The following is a 19,940-nucleotide window of genomic DNA, read 5'->3' on the forward strand; positions in this document are numbered from 1 at the left end:
AGTCGGTCAATTCACCTGCTACTGTATCTGATATTTCCGACCAGCTCAAACAAGTTAGGCTGGGAGCCGGAAAAATATGCGTGAAGTCGAGGAACGCCATCTTCAGGTTATGTCAGTTAATGAAAAACTGAAAGGGACTTCACACTTAAATAAAGTTTAGTTTAAACTCTAAAGCACTAGGTGAAGTATTTTGGGCTGTCGGTCATTGCACAAACTCTTCTGGATTTATGACGTTGATGATCTGTTATAGTTTTAAATGATCAGTTTTCAACATTGGGTGTGTGTGTTGTATCTTATGATGTACTGCAAACTCAGGTGGTAATGGTGTACTTCCTTTTTCTGTGATAGCAGTGGCTATCAAGTTCTGTCCCAAACAGTTGGGCACCTTTCATATTACATGCACAGTTACAAGTCAGTCTTAAGTGTTTTTAATTTGCACAGAAAATAGGCCATAGCGCACCTCATAACGTCTTTGCACGTTTGGTTTTAAGGCAATAAAGTCAGATATGATGAACCACTTGTGAACTGTTGACTATTTTTGCGATACAGCACAAGTTTACCAAACATTAAGGATAAGCAGATGCTGAAAATCTATTTGTAATATTATTAGGTGTTTTGGTGGGTGTTTAATGTGGGTGGTGACCCATGGGCATGGTACTGTTTCATGCCAAAGGAACATAAATAGTAGAGATGGGCTTTCCTAATTTGTATTTTGGTGCTTTGAGAACGACCACACCTTTATCCTTTTGAAGTCATATTTGTTTTCTTCACCTACCAATTCAAGGTAATTGGGACTGCTCTTGTCCTACATGTGAGTGTAGAGAAGGCTTTAAAGTGACACATTTTTTCCTCAAGGAAAGTTTTAATCATTTGATCACAATCCGGTATAAATGTTTCCTTTTATAAAATGCATCCTGCCATTGACTGATGCTCTGTCCTCTGTTGCTCAATGTTGTGAATAGAAGCCTATGATGCCAAGTGTGATTGCCTTCTGCTAGGGTGCTGTGCATTATGTGAAGCGGAAGAATGATAAAATGGAGATTAACATCGCAGCATAACTATAGCCCAGAACCACTCTTAGCAATGGTGTTGTTGAAGGCTTGTATATTAAACATTTTGAGGTAAATGTGATTGTTTTTAATATTTGAATGTATTGTTCATAGTATGGCTGTAGCAAAATAACTCATAAATCTTTGCAGGTCATCATTTTCATTTTTCTTTCCATCACTTTATAAGACCTGAAACTTAAGTAGGACTAAGACTACTGAAATATAGCTGTGAAAATGGCATTAAGGACTAAAGTGTGTCATTTTGGTCACAAAGGCTCAAAACATGTCACCTTGAGAGTGGCTGCACAAAGTCCGGCACCATTAATGCTAGGTCAAATTCAGCACCCATCAGTTCCAATTTGGCACCAAATAAAAACTTTCTGAAAAAAAATTCAGTTTAGAGATTTCTGGATAAGAGATTTATTAGGTTTATTATTTCAGTTTTGTCATGTACAAAAGTACAGTGAAATTCTTTTATGTGCTAATCAAATGAGTATTACAGTGGTCTATCTTACCTGAAACAACTCAAAATACAATTTAAAACCCCTTTTACCAATTTTTGCATCAAGTCATGAGAAACTTAAATAATTTAAGTCATTAGTGCCCTGTCTGAACATTTCAGAGCGGAATTGTCTTCCAAGAAAGTTCAGGTATCTGAGGGAAATACTCATGACTTTGGAACTTAAGTCAAAAATGAAAAAGGAAATTATATCAAATTAACAGAAGTAACAGTTGATTAAATCTGTCTAACCCAAATATGTGACCTTGTATTCAACTTGTACCTTCATGTAGATGCTTGTTCTCCTACTCAAGGTTTTTGATTCTGATAACCAAGTCATTCTGCTCCCCAGAGGGTTTCTGTGCTTGTGGTAGTACACAACCACCTAGCCATGCATAGACCATTTTTTTTATATGACGTATAATGAGGTCTTCAAGAAGAATGCTTTTGCAGTGATTTTAACAGCCTAATGGCCTGTAGGTGAAAGCGGTTTCTGAGGGGTTAGAAACTAAGCATGTTAGGGCTATGCCAATAGTGGGAAACACTTGGGTTGCTGCCATAAAATATGTTGGTGAGACCATCGGGGATGCTTAACCGGTGGTCTGTGTGTGATTCCCAATGCCACATAAAACCAACCCTTTAATCTTCTTCTGTGTAATCTCTCTCATCCCTTCAGCACCTAACAATGACTCCCCACTCACTATGTGAAGCACTTTGAGTAGGGAGAAAAGTACAATGTGAAGAATTATTATTACACAACATAACAGTAGCTCAGATCAATAATAATTTCCTGTTCTGGGGCTGCATTTGATATGTCTTGGATGTCGTGGAGCTGTATACTTGTTGAGAGAGGTTTCCAGCCCGTCATGACCCTGCTCAGGATCAAGCAGGCTCAGTATTTTGCACTGAATTCACAATCCTCTGTTGTCTTACGTCACTGAGCAGAAGCCATTAAACAAATGTGTACAAGCTGGAGCATATAGGTGGGGACTTCCAGGCTTTCCTTCTTTCCTTTCCTTTCCATCCGAGAACATAAAGATGCTGCTAATCTGCCTTACTGATAGCCAAGATGAATTGTGCCCATTTTGTTTGGTTAATGATATAACTAATATAGAATTTTAAAAGTTCTAGTCCTCTCTGCATCCAAAGTAAATGGGAGTTCATAGTACCAGATTTCTGAAGTCTATTACCAGCTCTTTGGTTTGGCTGATGTTCGTGTTCTGGCAAGTCTGTTTTTCAATGATCTGAAAGTAGAGAAAAGCCAGGCAAAATGACACCTTTTATTGGCTAACTAGAAAGATTACAATATGCAAGCTTTCGAGGCAACTCGGGCCCCTTCTTCAGGCAAGATGTAATGATCTGAAATAAAATGTTGGTGTCATCGGAAAATTGGGAAGATTGTGTTGGAGTTGTCATAGGTTAGCAAAGAGGGAAGGCATGGTTGGAATGGGAAGCCGAGGTTATCTGGTGGATTACCTCATGTTGAGGATCAGCTTAGAGAAAGTGACACTGCAAGTTTGTAGTTGCTGTGGTCTGCCAGTTGTGTCAAAATTCACCTGCAATGTCCTGATCATTGTGAAACCTTGCTTCAAGATGACCAGCTGCAATCTTGATTGCCACTTACTACTGAATTCATGATAGTGCCTTTTTATATTTTCAGAAATGAAGAAAATTACAGTGGCATTCTACTCAATCATATAAAATAAGATTCAAACAAAGGGAAAACATAAATACAAAGAAGAGCAAAACAAGATTCAAAGAGAGAGGAGAGTTATGGGCATTTTTTAATGGAATTTAATAACCGGAGAGTCCATGCTTATTCTAAAAAGTTTGACACATCCTCTAAGGGAATCTGTATTTTCTAATTTGAAATCGTATAAAATATTGCTTACCCATGGAGGTTTTCTAGAAACCTCCCAGCTAAGTCAGAGCAGTCTGAATGCTAGTAGTGTTATAGGGCATCACAGTCAATTTCTCCCTATGCACTTTGATGCCATCCTGCTTACACCAAGAAGCAGTTAATGGATTAGGAGTAATTGCCACCAAGGCTCTATAAAGACTGTGTAAAGTGTTTTTTTTTGGTTTTTTTTTTTTTGCAAAATGATGCTAATTCAGTGCATTTGCAAAATAGGTGGTGTATTTCGCACTCTCGGGTTGCAGGGTCTTACCCTGAGTTTAACTTGTGAGCATGGTCATCCACTTTTGGCCTTGGTGGTGCCATAGGCACAGATGGGCATGGATAGATTAGGTTGCAAGCAAAAAATGTTTGATGTGGTGTGTGTATACAGTGCAGCTTTTTCCCCCCTTTAGTCTCTGCTTCCTGGTTATTTACATAACGCCGTGTGTGTGTTTTATTTTATTTATTTTAATACTAGGGGGCTTCGCTCGCCCACCCCCATGTTTGGTTTACCGGATATACAATTTAAAGAGATTTTCATGGGAATTGTTACATATGCATTTTCACTTATACTTTAAAAACGTTTGTAAAAACAATACTTGTCCTTTATTTCCAGCCCCATGCGTGGTTACATCTCTTTCTCGCCAGACGTATTCTTCACGTTCTCAATGGGGGTGGCTCAACGCATGCTAAGGATATGTGGTCAGATCATCTGCTGTCTTTTTGCTCCTTGCAAGCTGCCTGTTCTGCTTGTCGCATGTCGTTGTTTTAAGAGCTGGGAGTACATGATGCTTGTCTGCCAAAAGCAATCCACCAACTGACTCACTGCCTTGTCTCGTGTGATGTTGTAAAAACAATAATTGTCCTTTATTTCCGCCCCAGGCGTGGTTAGATCTTTCTGGCAGGACGTATAACGCTGCTCGCCTTCTAAAGGGTGAGGAGGGAGGGAGGCAGGCAGGCCTTCGATCATTTTAAAACCCGTACAGCCACTGTCCTTTTTGCTACTTCGTGTCTCTGCTGCTCGCGTTGTGATTGCTTCTCCGTGATCATAAATAGGCCTATACGCATGACCGAAGTGTGTTTTCTTTGAAATTAGCGTATGTTCCATTATTGTGTAAATCTACGTTTTGTGTATTGAAACGTTTTCTGCTATTTCTATTGAAAGTTTTCTGCTTTTTGCCTATTTCTGACCTCGCTTTGTCCCGCTATTTTTTTCAATTACACCTGGTCCTGATGATTCATTTCCTTTTGTTTGCACTAATGCAATCTTTTATTTGTCGACGTTTCATTTATAACGTCCTTTATATGCTTTAAATGCACGGAGACCCCTGCATCTGTGTGTGCTGCGTGCCTTTACACTACTTTTTTGCCCATTCTCTTTCGTCTCACGGTTCTTTTGTCTTCTGTGATCTTAACGTGTAGATCACGTATCGTCTCCTAGTCATTCACTCCACAGGATTTTTTTTTAATAGAGAGAGAATTTTTTTTAATCAGTTACAGACATGTACAAGATGGCATTTATTTGGAAGTACTGTGTTGTGATAAGCACCCTGCTGTATTGTGTTCCTCAATGTGGTGTGCAGCTGCCTGCCAGAAAAGGAACTATGATTAAAGTTGGAGAAGCACAAGATAAAAAAATCCTTTTTCATCTGTTGAGCACTGTAATCTATTTTTGGACTATTTTCAGTCAAAAATTATGACCATATCTCAAGGTTTCTCTAACAACCATTCCTCATCTGTCGACCGTTTCTACTTCTAAATCTTCAGTTTATTTATTTAAATTTAACTCCACTACGTCAACTTATATTGCTGAAGTAATAATAATTTAAATCAATCTACTTGCCACTTAGACTCTGCCCCTACCTTACTGATTTAAGGCTTGTACTAAAACGTTCCACTCCCATTTCTCACTTTATCAACTGTAGTTTCCGCACCTGTGATTTTAAAAACTGCTGTTGTAACCCCGGTCTTAAAATTTTAGCTGTAACGGATCTATGTCAGGTTTTTTTTTTTTTTTTTTTTTTAATTGCCCAATCTCTAATCTTCCATTTATGGCTAAGATCTTAGGATGTTGCTGCTCAACTTAATGATTTAAACTTGCATGACTTGCTTGAGCCTTTTCAATTTGGATTCAGAGCCCCCACATAGCACTGAAACTGCTTTACTTAAGGTAGCCAATGACTTACTTACAGTATAACCGCAGATTCTGGGATGGCTGCTATTCTACTTGACTTAAGCGCAGCATTTAATACAGTTAACCATGATAATTTAATTATCCCTGACTTTCAGCTATTGGTATCCTTGGTGCAGCTCTTACTTGGTTCACATCATACACCAGTGTTATGTCTTTCTTTAGGGAACACATCTGCCACTACTTCACTCACACAAGGTATCCCTCAATGGTCAGTTCTATGTCCAATTCTCAAACATCTATATGCTCCCATTATGTGAGATTATTCGTCGGTTTGGTCTGAGCTTCCACTGCTATGCCGATGACACACAACTTTATATAAGCGTTGATGCAACTGCAACATTTTCACCTATTACACTGACTGATTGCATTTGGGAAATCAATCATTGGATGACAGATAATTTTTTACAACTTAATCCTGAGAAAACAGAAATCTGATTAGTTGGTACCAAATCTGTCCCCTCTACCCTTTGTGGGGTAAAAATTGACATTGATGGGATCTTGGTTGAACCCTCAGCATCAGTCTGTAATTTGTGTGTCCTCTTTGATCAGCTTCTTACTCTTCAACCACACATTAGCTCAATAGTACAGACAGCTTTTTTTCATCTTCGCAACATTAGTTATCTGCATTCTTTCCTCAGTGTGAAGGATACTGAGACACTCATTCATGCTTTCTTCACTACCCGTCTGGACTATTGCAAGGCATTGTTTTATGGCCTCCCGACTAAATATATCAATAGATTTACAATATTTTCAGAATTCTGCTGCTAGTCTACTTACACACACTAAAAAATCTGCTTACATCACTCCTGTCAAATATGATTTGCATTGGTTACCAGTCTTCAAGAATCAAATATAAAATTCTTCTCACCTTTAAAGCCCTTCATGGTGTAGCCCCTCATTATCTGTCTGAGCTGCTGCTTCTTTACACTCCTGCCCGTGCATCAGACGCTAACTTACTCACTGTACCTAAATACGGGTTAGTAACTAGGGGTGGCAGAGCTTTCAGTGTGGTGGCCCCTAAAATTTGGAATGTTCTTCCTTTCAGTCTTTGTGAGGGAAAAATCTATTATTCATTTCAAACTCCTGTTAACTAAAAAGATTACAATACGTATGCAGGCTTTCAAGGCAACTTGGGCCCCTTCGTCAGGCAAGATGCATCTTGCCTGAAGAAGGGGCCTGAGTTGCCTTGAAAGCCTGCATATTGTAATCTTCTTAGTTAGCCAATAAAAGGTGTCATTTTGCTTGGCTTTTCTCTACATTCATAATGGCTAACATGGTACTACAAACTCCTGTTAAAAACACCTCTTCAATGAGTATTATTCATTTTCTTGTTTGTAATTTGTACTGTCTTGTTAATGTGTTTATTGAATTGTAAAGTGTTCTTGAGTGTATAAAAGGTGCTACATAAATAAAACTTATTAATATAAGATGCAGTCAGTCCACATTAAATGAGTAGATGGTCAAGTCCGTGCCCGAGGGTCGATGTGGACCTTGTCTGTCAAACTCCCAAATCAATCAAAAATAGGGCCAGTGTGATTGTGTCCTGTAAAGGAGTGGCATCCCATCTATTGCTGCCAGGATGGGCTTCAAGTAAATTCCCACCCTCCGACTCTAAACATGTTGGGAAATGGACGTTTCAGAGGAATTTCAGAAGAGGAAATGCACATTTAATGTATCGGTCTGTACTTTGTGTTGTGGTGCTTGACCTCATGTAAGCTGCTATTGTTTTACTATTTTTAACGCTCGGTCGACTCTTATCTAAAGCAGTTTAACTATATATATATTTTTTTTCTTCTGAGGCATTAGCACTTGCAGATTTGCTAAGTGAGCCAGTGTGCTGATGGATAAGTGATTAAACTTTATTGATTTTTATGTAGAATTGTGTTATTGGCTGGCACTGTGTACAGAAAGTATACCTGCCTTGTACCTAGTGCTTCTGGGATGTCTCAAACAGGATCCTAGGGAAGTTAGCCCCTTAACAAATGAACTATTGTAGCCAAAATCCCAGATAGCCACTTCAACAAAAGGTGACCTCTTTTAGCTCTCCTAACCATATGTTACTTTCCCCATATTTATATAAGGGATAACTCAGATTTGTGACCTAAAAAGAGGGAATCTTCTTGCATACAGTGGACTGCTTCCCAATGCATTTACATGAACTTATTTGGCTGACACTTTTATCCAAAGCAACTTACAACATTTGAGATACAATTGGTTATGTTTCTTTTGTTTTTCAATTGGAGCACAAGCAGGCGATGTGAATTGCTCAGGGTTACATGGTGTCAGTAGTGGGATTTGAACAAACAACTTCTAGGTGTAAACTCCACCACAACACACTGCCTACTACAGTGCACATTTCACTGCAGCCATCATGCCCATTTTACTCAAAGAATTTTTCAAAAGCAGTTAGTGCAGAAACCATTGCTTCTCCACTGAAAAGCCTGAGTGTTTATTAATATAGCAACTTGCATGATGGTATTCACTGAATGGTGAAAATGTTTGCACTTCCCTACTTGAGTCATTTAGCAGTCATAATTAGTGTTTTCTTTCTGTCAAAGTAGCCCATACTTGTTAGTGTTTGGACCCCTCTAGTCATTAACTGCATGTGTGTCATGCATTTAGTCCTTTTAATAGTTGGCTATGGGAGTGAGGGAACTCTGCAGTGCACTTTGGCCTCCTTCAGAATTAACTGTCTTGTGTTGCTGCCAGAATGGGCTCTGTCCCCCATGACCCTAAACTGAATGAAGTGAGATTAAGAATGTTGTTGCAGCTGATTTTCAATAAATACATAATGACAAAAAAGCAAGGAGGAGTGAAAAAGATGTAGATTTTGGCCAGAGGTGTCCATCTCAAATGCTGGAGGACCACAGTGGCGGCAAGTTTTCATTCTGTTTTTGTTGCTAATTAACATCTTTTGCATTATTTAATAGCAAGCCAATTAAAAAATCTGTCCTTGTTTTCCTTAATTAGCAGCCAAACATACAAAAAGCCAAAATACAACTAGTTAACCAGAGTCCATCAAAGATTTTTTGAAAACCAGTAATGGCGCACTGCATACTCTTGACTTGAGCATTCGTAGTTCTCATCCTTTCTCTGTACATTTAGCATTCGTTTGCTCAGAGGTTGATGCGCTTGCTGCTTCCTGAGCAGCTCTTCTTTTCTCCACCCTAGCAGCCCACTTCTCTTCTTTTGTCGGCATCTTTTCACATTAAAACTGATTAATTCTGTGTTTGTGTTGCAATTACTTGGTATGTTTTCTTTAATTTTTCACTTAAGCTGGCACTTAAGTCTTGAATCTGCCTCAAGAATGATTTAAGATATGAAGAAGTAGGGGAAGTGATGGCGAAGGTGGTAGGGATCAGAACGGCGTGTCCGCCCTGCTGGGAGTTGATTCTACAATTAAAAAGAGGAATAACCTTGGAGGTCAATCATCACCCCAAAAGCGAATAGTAGATGTCACATAGTACAAGTGTACCAAGTTTCAGGTCAATAGGTCAAACGGTTTGTGAGTTACAGGTGATTTAAAATGCTGGGTAGACAAATGGACAGCCACAGTAGCATGTTATATAAGATCAAGAAAGGTGAAGGTCTCCATAATGTTGATCTACTCTTGTCCACAAAAAATTGACAATGCTCGGCAAGCAAGGGAAATAAACAGTTTTGGAAATGTAGTAAGATGGTAGAATGAGAGTACCAACAAGCCATGGAATTTAAGTTTAATCAACAAGAATCGGCTTCTAATTAAGAAATTGGTTGGAATTTTGAGGCCCTGACTTGCCTTGGTCACCTGTAGGCTCATTTCATATCTCATGTCTGGCTGCCTTTTAAGGAAAAGAAACAATTCGGAGGATCTAGTCTTGAACAAGGCAACCAAAATGGACGGCAAAGAAGTTTAGTTAAAAGCAGAAATTGATTAAGAAAGTGTCGGGAAGGAAAACCTGCGACCCCTAGTTAGGCAGTCATTTTCTTAAAAAAAATCTGAGGGTGGCTTTCTGAATATCTGCAGAAGATCCATGCAGTTAACTTAACAGACTTGGTTGGTGGACTCAAAAATGGCCCCAAAAGGTGTGTTAGTGAGCATATTGTTTGATTATGGCTTTATCTATTAAGTAAAATTTCACTCTGCTAATACTTACGGATCATGTTCAATCAATTCAGGCTTGTGGGGGTACCTCCAGTTATCTTGGCAACATTGGTGTAAGGTGGTAATCTAGCCTTGGAAAGGGTACCACCTCCTCACAGGGCATGGGACCACGCTGGCTTATTGTGGGCTAACAGGCACATCTTTTAGAATTGTGGGAAGAAACAGATCTCTGTGTGTGTGTGTGTGTGTGTGTGTGAAGTTCTAATCCGGTATGCTGGAGTGTTGAAGTAGCAGTACTGTCCATTGTGCCAGTGTGCAATTTGTCTCTGTTATCGGTTTTTATACACGCAGTGTACAAACCATGCAGTTTGTTGCTGGGAATAAGCCATAATTTCCATAAATTCTGTTTGTGGCTTTTTTTTCTTTAAATCAGATTTATTAAAGATTACACAATGTGGTGTTTAGCATTACAATCTACAGCTTCACGAGACTGGCTTTGAAATGCCCAATGATTTTCAGTCATGTAAATTGATGTGATCTTACAGTCAGCAAGGCTGACAAACACAGTGGCCAGAAGTAGTGTAATGTGACCTTGGCTTTATAAAACAGCATAAATATCACACATGATAAACATATGCCAGGGCATTAACCCTGGGTGAACCATAACACTGTTCAAGGTTAGCAGTGTCATATGAAAGTTTTTAGGCACTATTTCTGTCATTTCTGGAAATCTTTAACAGTTCTGTCTCTTCTCAGAATGGACAAACACTGGGTCCTTTATTTGGCGAAACACATGCCCTTTAACATCAGTAATGTTTCCATTTCCTTTCCTTTGTCCAGATTCTAGGACCACTCTAAGCTTTCTTGGCATTCTTGCAGCTTAAGGAAAAGGAGTGGCTTGAAATCTTTTAATGTGTATCGGCCCAAACAGATCTTTTTTTTTAACTGCAGTTTTTTTCCTTTTGTGCATTACACTGAAGTACAGTATAAAATGCACTATTTCTTGACAAAATTCTCACAGTAAAGCATCTGATTACTGGATAATTGATGATCTTTTTACTTGCTTGAGGGTGAGCACAGTAGTTAGATCTAGGTATCGTTTATACACTGAGTGGGGTTTTCAGTCTGTGCTTTCCTCTTCCTGACACCATCCCTGCAGACAAGGGAACTTAATGGGAGTTTCTAAATCTACTGGGTAAGATCACCTATGTTGGGCACAAGGCAGCATAAAGCCCTGTATTGGACTAGATAAATTCACAAAATAGAGCCCATTATTAACTTGAAATATTCAGACACTACCACCAGGCCTTGTACATGCTTTATTGTTACTACTTTTAGAATGGATGTTCACTGGCTAGGTATCCATACTTTCAGCAATTAAGTGTGAGGTCATTCGGTTTATTTTCATGAAACTGGCATGAAGTCCCTTCTGCTGGAGTTAAGTGTACATAATTGTTTCCAAACCCACAATTGCTAACTCATGCTAAAGCATAGAGGAAACTCTGTCTATGGTGAACTAAGCAAATATTAAAGAGTAAGCTTTTATTTCAGTCCCATAAGCTCCAAAATTCTGAACTATATTTAGCTGTCTCTTGTCTAGAGTGAATTAAGCAACAAAGACAAGTTGGGAAGCATGCACTAGTACAGTGCGTTGCCGCACCCACTACATACGAAACAACTTGGGATCCCGATTTGCAACCCCCCAGGCGGAGACAGTCTAGTCCCACCCTCTGGAAATGACCCTCTATCTGCTACAGCTAGGTGTTACGTGGGCGACCCCTTGGCCTGTTCCAGCCACTCGTGTCCCCAACAATGAGGATCCTACGAGCTGGATCTCCCATGCGCCACATGGCCGTAGTGCCGTAACCAATGCTCTCACAATGCAGGTAATGTGCCTCATTTGGGACTCCATGAGCTCATTCAGCACAAAGTCAAACCAATGGTACCCAAGGGTTTTCCAGAGAGACAGTACTAAAGGAGTCCAGTCTTCCTCGCAGGTCACTGGATAGCGTCCATGTCTCACAACCATATAGCAAGACAGGAAGCACCAGGACTCTAAAGACTTAGACCTTCGTCCTTTTGCATAGATATTGGGAGTGCCTCACACCCCTTTCCAGCGACCTCATGACAGATCCTCCCCCCCCCCCCCCCCCCAATACCATGCTCTCCCAATCCATCCGAGTTCATAGGAAGAGTCACCAGAGACATGAATGTCACTGCTGAGGTAAGTAAACCACCCGACAAGGTCGACACTCTCTCCACAGACAAATCCACACTGTTGATCGCTGTGCCCAAGAGGTCATTAAAGGCCTGGATCTTGGTTTTTATCCAGGACTCTTTCTTAACCAGTCACTCAGACTACTCGATCAGTCTTAATTGCCCCGATCAGAACCTCCACTCTGCGAAGAGCACAGCATCATCAGCAAAGTCAAGATCTGTGAATCTTTCTTCACCAACAGATGCCCCTCAGCTGCTGGACCCCACGACTCTGCCCAACACCCAGTCCATACAAGCATTGAACAGAGTAGGAGCAGAACACACCCCTGACGAACCCCAAAAACAGAGGTTCTGCCTTCACTCTGCACAACACTCACAGTACCAGTGTACAGGCTGGCCATGATATCCAGCAACCTCGAGGGCATCCCGTGAACCCACAGGGCAGCTCGTTCTTCACAAAGAGTTACTTGCATATATATTAAGTTGGGGGTATTAGAGGTTTAAGAAGTTGGACCACAAAGTTAGTTATAGGTGGTAAGTGGGCTGACAGTGTGTGTGTTTTTTTTTTTTTTTTTAGGGGGGTTTAGTGCAGCCGTGACACTGTCACTTGATAGTATGCAATGTGGCTTAATTTGATATGACAACCCAAGGGAATTCTGCTTTCATGAAATGGAGGCCATTATGCAAAGTCGGTCAGCTTTGTGCAAATGCGGATTAAGAAAAAAAAACAGAAGGGGGTGAGTTGGTTTACACCAGGCTGCCGAACAGGTTTTTCAAGCTAAAGTTTTGAGCTATAAGCTTAGCTGAAGTCTGGGGTGGCAGGTTGCTTACTATTCGTTCACACAGATTTCTGACCCAGGTCTATCTCTATCTCTCATGTTAGCAGAAAGATTAGCATTATTCTGGTACACAGTGTGTACAGTGTAACAATGGTTTCAAATGTAAATGTGAATGAATAAAATTAGTCCTCTATATACACCCCTTCATAAGTAGAGGGGAAAATGTAGATTTGACACACTTTTGTGTGTGTAAATGTATGAATGTGTGTGTATTTAAATTACAGAAGCAAATGGCATCAATGCCACCAATCCAATGCACAAATTTAGAAGGGGAGGAAATGACTCTTTGGAGGTGGAAGAGACCTAGAAAATGAGCAACAAACGGGTCATGATCCAGCAAGGTGGTGGGAGCAGTCCAGCTGCTTTTCCCATTTTAGCAGGCCTCAGACGCTGGTTATTTTTGGGAGCAGAGAAGTGGGCTGAATTGTCATTACCTGTTCGTTCTTGGAGTTTTGGTGGTTAGTCACGTAGCTTTTGGACTGCAGCATGCAAATACTCTGCTGGCAGCTGAAACTACTTTCCACATCTGCTCCTGATATTTTCTGTGGAGTTTTGTTTCGAGTGTGAAAATCAAGATGAGGCATGTCTCTTTACATGGTGGTTTTTGTGAGTTTGAATTAACTGCTGAAATTGTCTGTGGTGCAGTACATTATTTTATTTTTGTGTATTTATATTCTGTAATTCTGCAGCATGGTGACAGTGGTAGCTTTGCTGCCTCACAATAAGGAGACCAGGGTTTGCATCCTGGTCCCCTGTGTCTGCATGGGTTTCCTCCCACAGTCCAAAGACCTGCACATTAGGTGGATTGGTGATACAAATTGGGCTCTAGTGAGAGACGGATGGTTTGTGTGTGTGTGTGTGTGTCTGCACTGCAATGGACTGGCACCCTGTCCAGGGTTTGCTCCTGCCTTGCACTCTGTGCTGACAACCCCTGCCACCTCGTTCAGGAATAAGTGGGCTAGAAAATGACTGATTGTAATTTTGTTGTGCTTTGACATACTGACATCCCATATGTGGTTTGTTTCTGCCTGACACTCAAAGCTGCCAACTTTAGGAATTTTATGATATGTTGCCCAGAGTGCTGTAACAGATTGGTGTCCCATCTGGTTTGGCTTCTGTCTGGTGCCAATGCTACCTGCACATGAATTTGATTAATTGGGGTTGCCCAGAGTGTCTGGCTTCCTGAAATGTATCCCATAAACCTTTAGGACTGTGCACACAATTACCTTTTGGGAGTACTTGGTAAGCAGAGATTTCATCCTTGCATGTGGGTAACTAAAATACAAGTAGAAACTGGCACGTTGGTACAGCAGTACGGTTTCAGATCCCATGTCTTCATGGTCATGTTAAATTTACACTTGTTTTATGTGAGGTTTGCACTAGGTGCTCTGCTTTTCCTCTCATCCCCTAAATCCTTAGTGGCATTTCTAATTTTGCCCCATGTACTGTGGTGGACTGGTGCCCTGTCTGAGGTGAATTACACGTTGATTTTGATCCTGCCATGATCGTTACAGGACAACCAGAGTCTGTAAACTGGCATTGAGAATCCTGTGTGTGCTATTTTTAATAAGAGGTAAAAGGGTCAGAAGTGCAGTTTTAGGTCATTGTGATGTGTATGTTGCATGAAAATCAATAGAAAAAACGTTCTTCATATTCCAATGCAGATTAGGCTGGTTGACCTCCAGATGGCTAGTGTTGGTGTGATCCAAATGCCAATTCTAACTGACTTCACTGTTTTAATTTTTGTCCTCTGCTAATTTGGGTAGCTTTGTAGTCTCAATATTGTCCCTCTGGGATGTCTCTTTAAAGGGCGTTCACATTAAATTTCCGACATGGAACCTCCTATTTCCTAGTTTTTGGATAATGGCACTTGGATGTATCAAAGCACCAAGGTCTTTTTTTTTCAGTTTCTGTATGAGCCTCACTGCGTGACCCTAAGTGACTCGCTTAATGTGCCAACTGTTTGCTTGTGGTGTATGTGTGTAGTGGTTATAAAGTAATCAGTGACTTCACAAATTATTCAGATCCCTTCACATTTTGTTATTATACTAAATACTTCCATGGTAGTGAAAGCAGGATTTTAGACTTTTTTTTTGGATTTATTAAATTGAAATCACTTTGACAGACGTATTGCGACCCTTTGCATGTCATAACGTCTGGTTGAGCTTAATTCTGTTCTACTGATCATTGATGTTTCTACACCTTGTTTGGAGTCCATTAATTTCCTAGGATGAGATGTGTGCCTTTGCTAATCAATCTGTAGAAGGTTCCACAAATGAAAGTTTATTGGAGCAAAAAAAAAAAGCCATGTCATCGAAGGAATTGCCTGCAGGATGCAGGGTTGTGATGAGGCACAGATCTGGGGAAGGAGACAAAAGACTGCAGCATAAAGGTATCATAGGGTAAATTCTTAAATGGAAAGTTTGGAACAACCACAAACCTTCCTAAAGCTGGCCAATATGAAGTCCACTAGGGTTCAAGCCCACACACGTAACGTGCCCAGCTCATTTACCCACTTGAGTTTGCTTCCTGCCACTTGTCTCTGTTCCTAACAGCAGAGAAGTTCTTGTATTCTCTTGGTCCCACATTCACTGGACTGCTAACCTCAAAGGACTTTAGTTTAAGTATTACTATACTTGGAGTAATTCCCTGTGCTATGGAATTTGTGTGTTTAATTATCGGGCATATTGAGAATCTGACTTGGTAACTGAAATGGGTTCTACAAGATGAGTGACATGAGATTTTTTTTTTTTTTTTTTTTTTTTTTTTAATATTTACATATTGTTTGCTCTTCTTCAGTGCTGGCCCTCATTCTGTCTAACTGGTAGCTGTTAGTTCTTATAACCGAGGAATTGTAACTCGCTTGCAATTTGTTCTGCACTCTTCACTTGTGGTGATCTATTTTTGTACCCTTGTCCTGAAACATTCTCTCAAACAATACCCAGACCGTTTATTCAATTATGTTGAAGTCACTTTGGATAAAAGCATCAGCTTCAGCAAATAAATGTAAATGGGAGCGTAAAGGTGGCACAAAGTTCTACCATTTGAAATGTTTAAGTGTACTGTTTTTTAAAATATGTAAATTTAAAAACGAAACGGGCAAAGTGTGTAATGATGTCAATCACTGGACTCCTGTTTGACTTTCTTTCTTTTGTTTTTAAGGTTGCAGGGTGCATTATCCTTGGGGTGTCCATATGGCTCCGTGTGAACAAAAACAATCAGGTAAGTCTGGAGTTTGTGTTTTAATGCCCTTTACCATCCTCTAACTTTAGACACCTTGGACCTGAAAAGATGGCTATAAACATTTTTAGATGTGCGTGCTAACCCCATAAAATTTGCAAGTGCCTTGGCATAGTGATTTGTAGGGTTCTTTTAACGTTTGACTGGATGTTTTTTATGTAAAACTTTTTTTCAGGTGCACACACCCAGTGAATGTCAAATACCCTGTGGTTACAAAATGTGGTGCGTGTGTGTACTACACATTACATCATGTGCACACTGTAATAACGAGCTGTGGAAAACTGCAGCATGAAACCGGTTCCTAATTGTTTACATCAAGGTCCCCTGCAGGTCACGAGTTTGCTCCACACATGATTTTTAAAAATTCTGATGTTCCCACAGTCTGACAAACTGCTGAGCAACGCTTAATTGTGATCATAAGAACTGCTTATGATCATCTTGAAATTGCTTCAGAGTTTCCATCCCCAACTCCCCCTGATATGGATTTGTGTGTGTATATGTGTATGTATGTGTGTCTAATCTCTCTCTCTCTCTCTCTCTCATTCATATATATATATAATATAAAAAATATAATCTCTCTCTCTCCTGACCTAAGACAGACAATGGAGGCACGTTAAAATAAGCCAAAAAATTGAATTTCCTTCCTTCTACTGGGGGCCCACTTCTTCCCTGTGTCCCTCAGCCACAACACGGTCACAAACACAACTAAACTCAAGTCCTCCACTCCTCCTTGGCAGCTTTGTCTCCCTCCTCCTGACACTGGCTCCCAGAGTGGTGGCTCCTTTTATAGCTCACCCAGAAGTGTTTCAGGTGCTTGACCTCCTTCTTCCGATTGCACCTCTGGGTGTGGCTGAACTACGGCCCAGACAGGCCCAGGAAGCCCTTCAGCACCTCCTGGTGGCCACCCTGGTTCCCAACAGGGTTGTAGAGAACTCCCTCCCATGGAGTCCTGCAGGTATCTGAGGCACCAGAGTCCCCCAGCGGGGTTGTCCGGGGGAGGTACTGTGCAGCCCATGTTTGCTCCCTTCGAACATATACAGAAGGGGTGTAACGGTTGTCCGTCAGTGTACGTGTGTCTGTATATGTTGTTGTTGTTGTTATTATTATTAACCAGAGCCAGATTAATATAATTTCAAACCCCCATATTTGGATTTCTAGATTTTAAAAACCATCATTCTCGGACCTTATTTTGTTCAGAGAAATTATGCCCTCATGAAGAATAAACCATTAGGTGACTACAGCAAAAAGTATCGGGACTTGAAGTTATACATGTCACATCAATCAACCCCAGGAGATCACCATATAATGGGAGAATATGGAGGAGTATTCAATCCCAAAACTGTTTTGGGGGTGGGTGGGGGGGGTGTGTAATTTTCATGCTATTTCAAGGTTGCTGATGACACCTAACAAAAAAAAAAAAAAGGTATTATTACACTTGTAGTGGCTCTTGGAGGGTTAGGACGAGTTAAGTGACATGAGCATGTGGGGTATCATTTTAAACTTTTTGAGGTCAGTAATTGGGGCTATGTTAACAGTATTGTAGACCCCCATGATGCCCATAGGCATCAGAAACATCATTGGCCCTTATGCCCTGTCAGTAATTATTTTTGGTACTTGGGGATTTAGCCTTCTATGGACCTCCTGAGAAGGTGAAGAATGACAAATGTCTGTTTCAGTCAGAAAGATTTAGACTTAAAATGTGTGCCTCCATTTAAATGTTGAAAGATTTCAAGATTTCAGGCAATGCAATTTTTTTTTTTTTTTGCAACTATCGGAGTAAAAGCAAGGTGCTGGGAGGTGAAATTGCGACTGGTTTCCAGCAGGAGGTGCACACTGTTTGGCACATTTTTATTTGAGCCTTACTATCTGGGGAATGGAATGAAGCCTATATAAATGAATTCAGTTGAGGACTGCACAAAATGAGTATTTACTGAAACTTTCTGTGACAATTTTTTTTTTTTGCTGCTATGCTGCATATCTTGTAGCATCTGATGTTTGTGGTAATTGTTTGTATAAGCCATGTCTCTGAAAATGAGTTCAAGTTGTTGCTCAAAAGAAGGAAGCAACATGCTGATGGTACCAAGTTACACCAACGTCCTTAACTGCGGCAGTTGCTCCTGACAAGTTAGATGTGAAAACGGCTGCCTTCAGAGACAGGTAAACTTAAATTGTTGAGCCCCAGAATGCAATATAAATGGTGCCTTTGGGGAAGATTTGAGTTCGTCTAAAACAGGATGACCACATCACACTTTAGATTACAGTTTTATAAACTCAATAAAAGAACTGATCAGTAGTCTATCACCATCATGACTGAGGTAATGGATGGCCATCTTTATAATCTCATGCTGGCTTTTTCTTTAAGTGTCCAATACTAAATGAAAATATACATATACTGTGTATGCACAAAGTTGTGTATAACTTATGTGGTATAATCCACACTGAATAGAAGGTTACGGACGCACACATTCACTAGGGGTTGCCAACTCTGATCCTGAAAAGCGGGCTACAGGTTTTCACTTTAACCATTTTCTTAATTACTGAATAGTGTTTGGCACTGACTAACTTCATTTTATTTATTTACTATTTAAGATTCAAACCTTTTAAATCAAGACTGCACGACGTCTGTCCTGGAGGGCCACAGTGGCTTAAAGTTTTTGTTCCACCCCATTTGCTTCATGAGAAATCATTCATTGCTCATGAAGCACTTACAGCTCAAGTGACATTTTTCGGCTTCATTTCAGTTGACTCGCTTAAGATTTTGAACTCTGAATTGCTTATTTCAGTCTTAAACTGCAGTATTGTTTTCACTGCTCCTTATTAGGAATAAGATGCAAATGACAAAGGAACTGGCAGTTCTATATATAGTTTGTTTCTATTTTCACCTTTGTGTGCATCATTCACTATTTGGTTTAATTAAGTACTTGGAAGGAAACGGAGGATAAAGTGAAGAACTGAAAATTACTCCTGTTTCAGGCTTGAGATCACTTGGATGATGCATGTATCATTACAAAAAAAAGTATAAGAATGATCTGACATGGTAGAGTTAAAACACTTCAAGCTATGAATGGTTATTGGTGAGGATTGGCTTCTAATTAAACGATCAATTTGATTTACAAATCACTTTTCACAGGGCTGCCCAAAGTACAAATTATAAAACCGTTAAAATTTCCAAAAACTGAAATGTCTGTGTACTGCAATGAGCTAGAAAGCAGCAAATTTTGTGTACGTTTCTTCAAGGTTTCGTATAAGTGGCAAAAACGGTGTGGGGCTGGTAAGTGTCTTAACATGTTTCCACTCTTTCGATTGTAGATCGTTAGTTCTGATATACCTGCTGTCAATCTGCTAATCGCCATTGGTTCAATCATCATGGTTCTTGGATTTCTTGGCTGCTGTGGAGCAATCAGAGAAAGCCGCTGCATGCTGCTGTTGGTATGTATAAATGTTGCTTAACTCTGGTTCACACTTTATGTTGGCTCAAGTTGCACCTTCTGGGAAACTGCATCAGTAAGGGAAAGACAGTCTTTGAAGTTCTTTGTTTTACACAGTTGGGTCCTCTTTGGAGCTCCTATTGAGAGTTCGCAGTGATGGCTTTAAAATGCAATTCCACATTTGAAACCCACTTCAGCCCTTCTACCTGTTTAGTTAATGAAATGAGTTACCAGTTCCCACCTGGCTATGGAACAGCTTGTCGGTCAATTGTCCAATAACTTTTAAGCCCCTGGAAATGGGGCAAGTGGCTATGCAAAACAAATAGTTGTCATTCCTAAAACGCTCATATTTTTAGTAACCCGTTAAGTTAAAGCTGAAAGTCTCTACTTCAATCAGATAATTACTTTATTTAAATCCAATGTGGTGGTGTACAGAGACAAAATTATGAGCATTTTCACTGTCCAAATACTTATGGACCTAAGGGGACCTGTG

The 19,940-nt window shown here is 40.2% G+C and overlaps 1 protein-coding gene across 1 annotated transcript in view; it reads left to right on the forward strand.

Moving 5' to 3' along the window:
* The window catches only part of LOC114664468 (tetraspanin-8-like), a 43,111-nt gene that overhangs the window by 1,718 nt on the left and 21,453 nt on the right, over window positions 1-19,940 (forward strand). Inside the window, exons 2-3 of the mRNA XM_028818580.2 lie at window positions 15,942-16,001; window positions 19,329-19,448. Coding sequence (XP_028674413.1) covers window positions 15,942-16,001; window positions 19,329-19,448 — 180 coding nt within the window. The remainder of the gene's footprint in view (window positions 1-15,941; window positions 16,002-19,328; window positions 19,449-19,940) is intronic.

This window comes from Erpetoichthys calabaricus, chromosome 1 (assembly GCF_900747795.2).
Source record: "Erpetoichthys calabaricus chromosome 1, fErpCal1.3, whole genome shotgun sequence".
Classification (NCBI taxonomy): domain Eukaryota; kingdom Metazoa; phylum Chordata; class Cladistia; order Polypteriformes; family Polypteridae; genus Erpetoichthys; species Erpetoichthys calabaricus.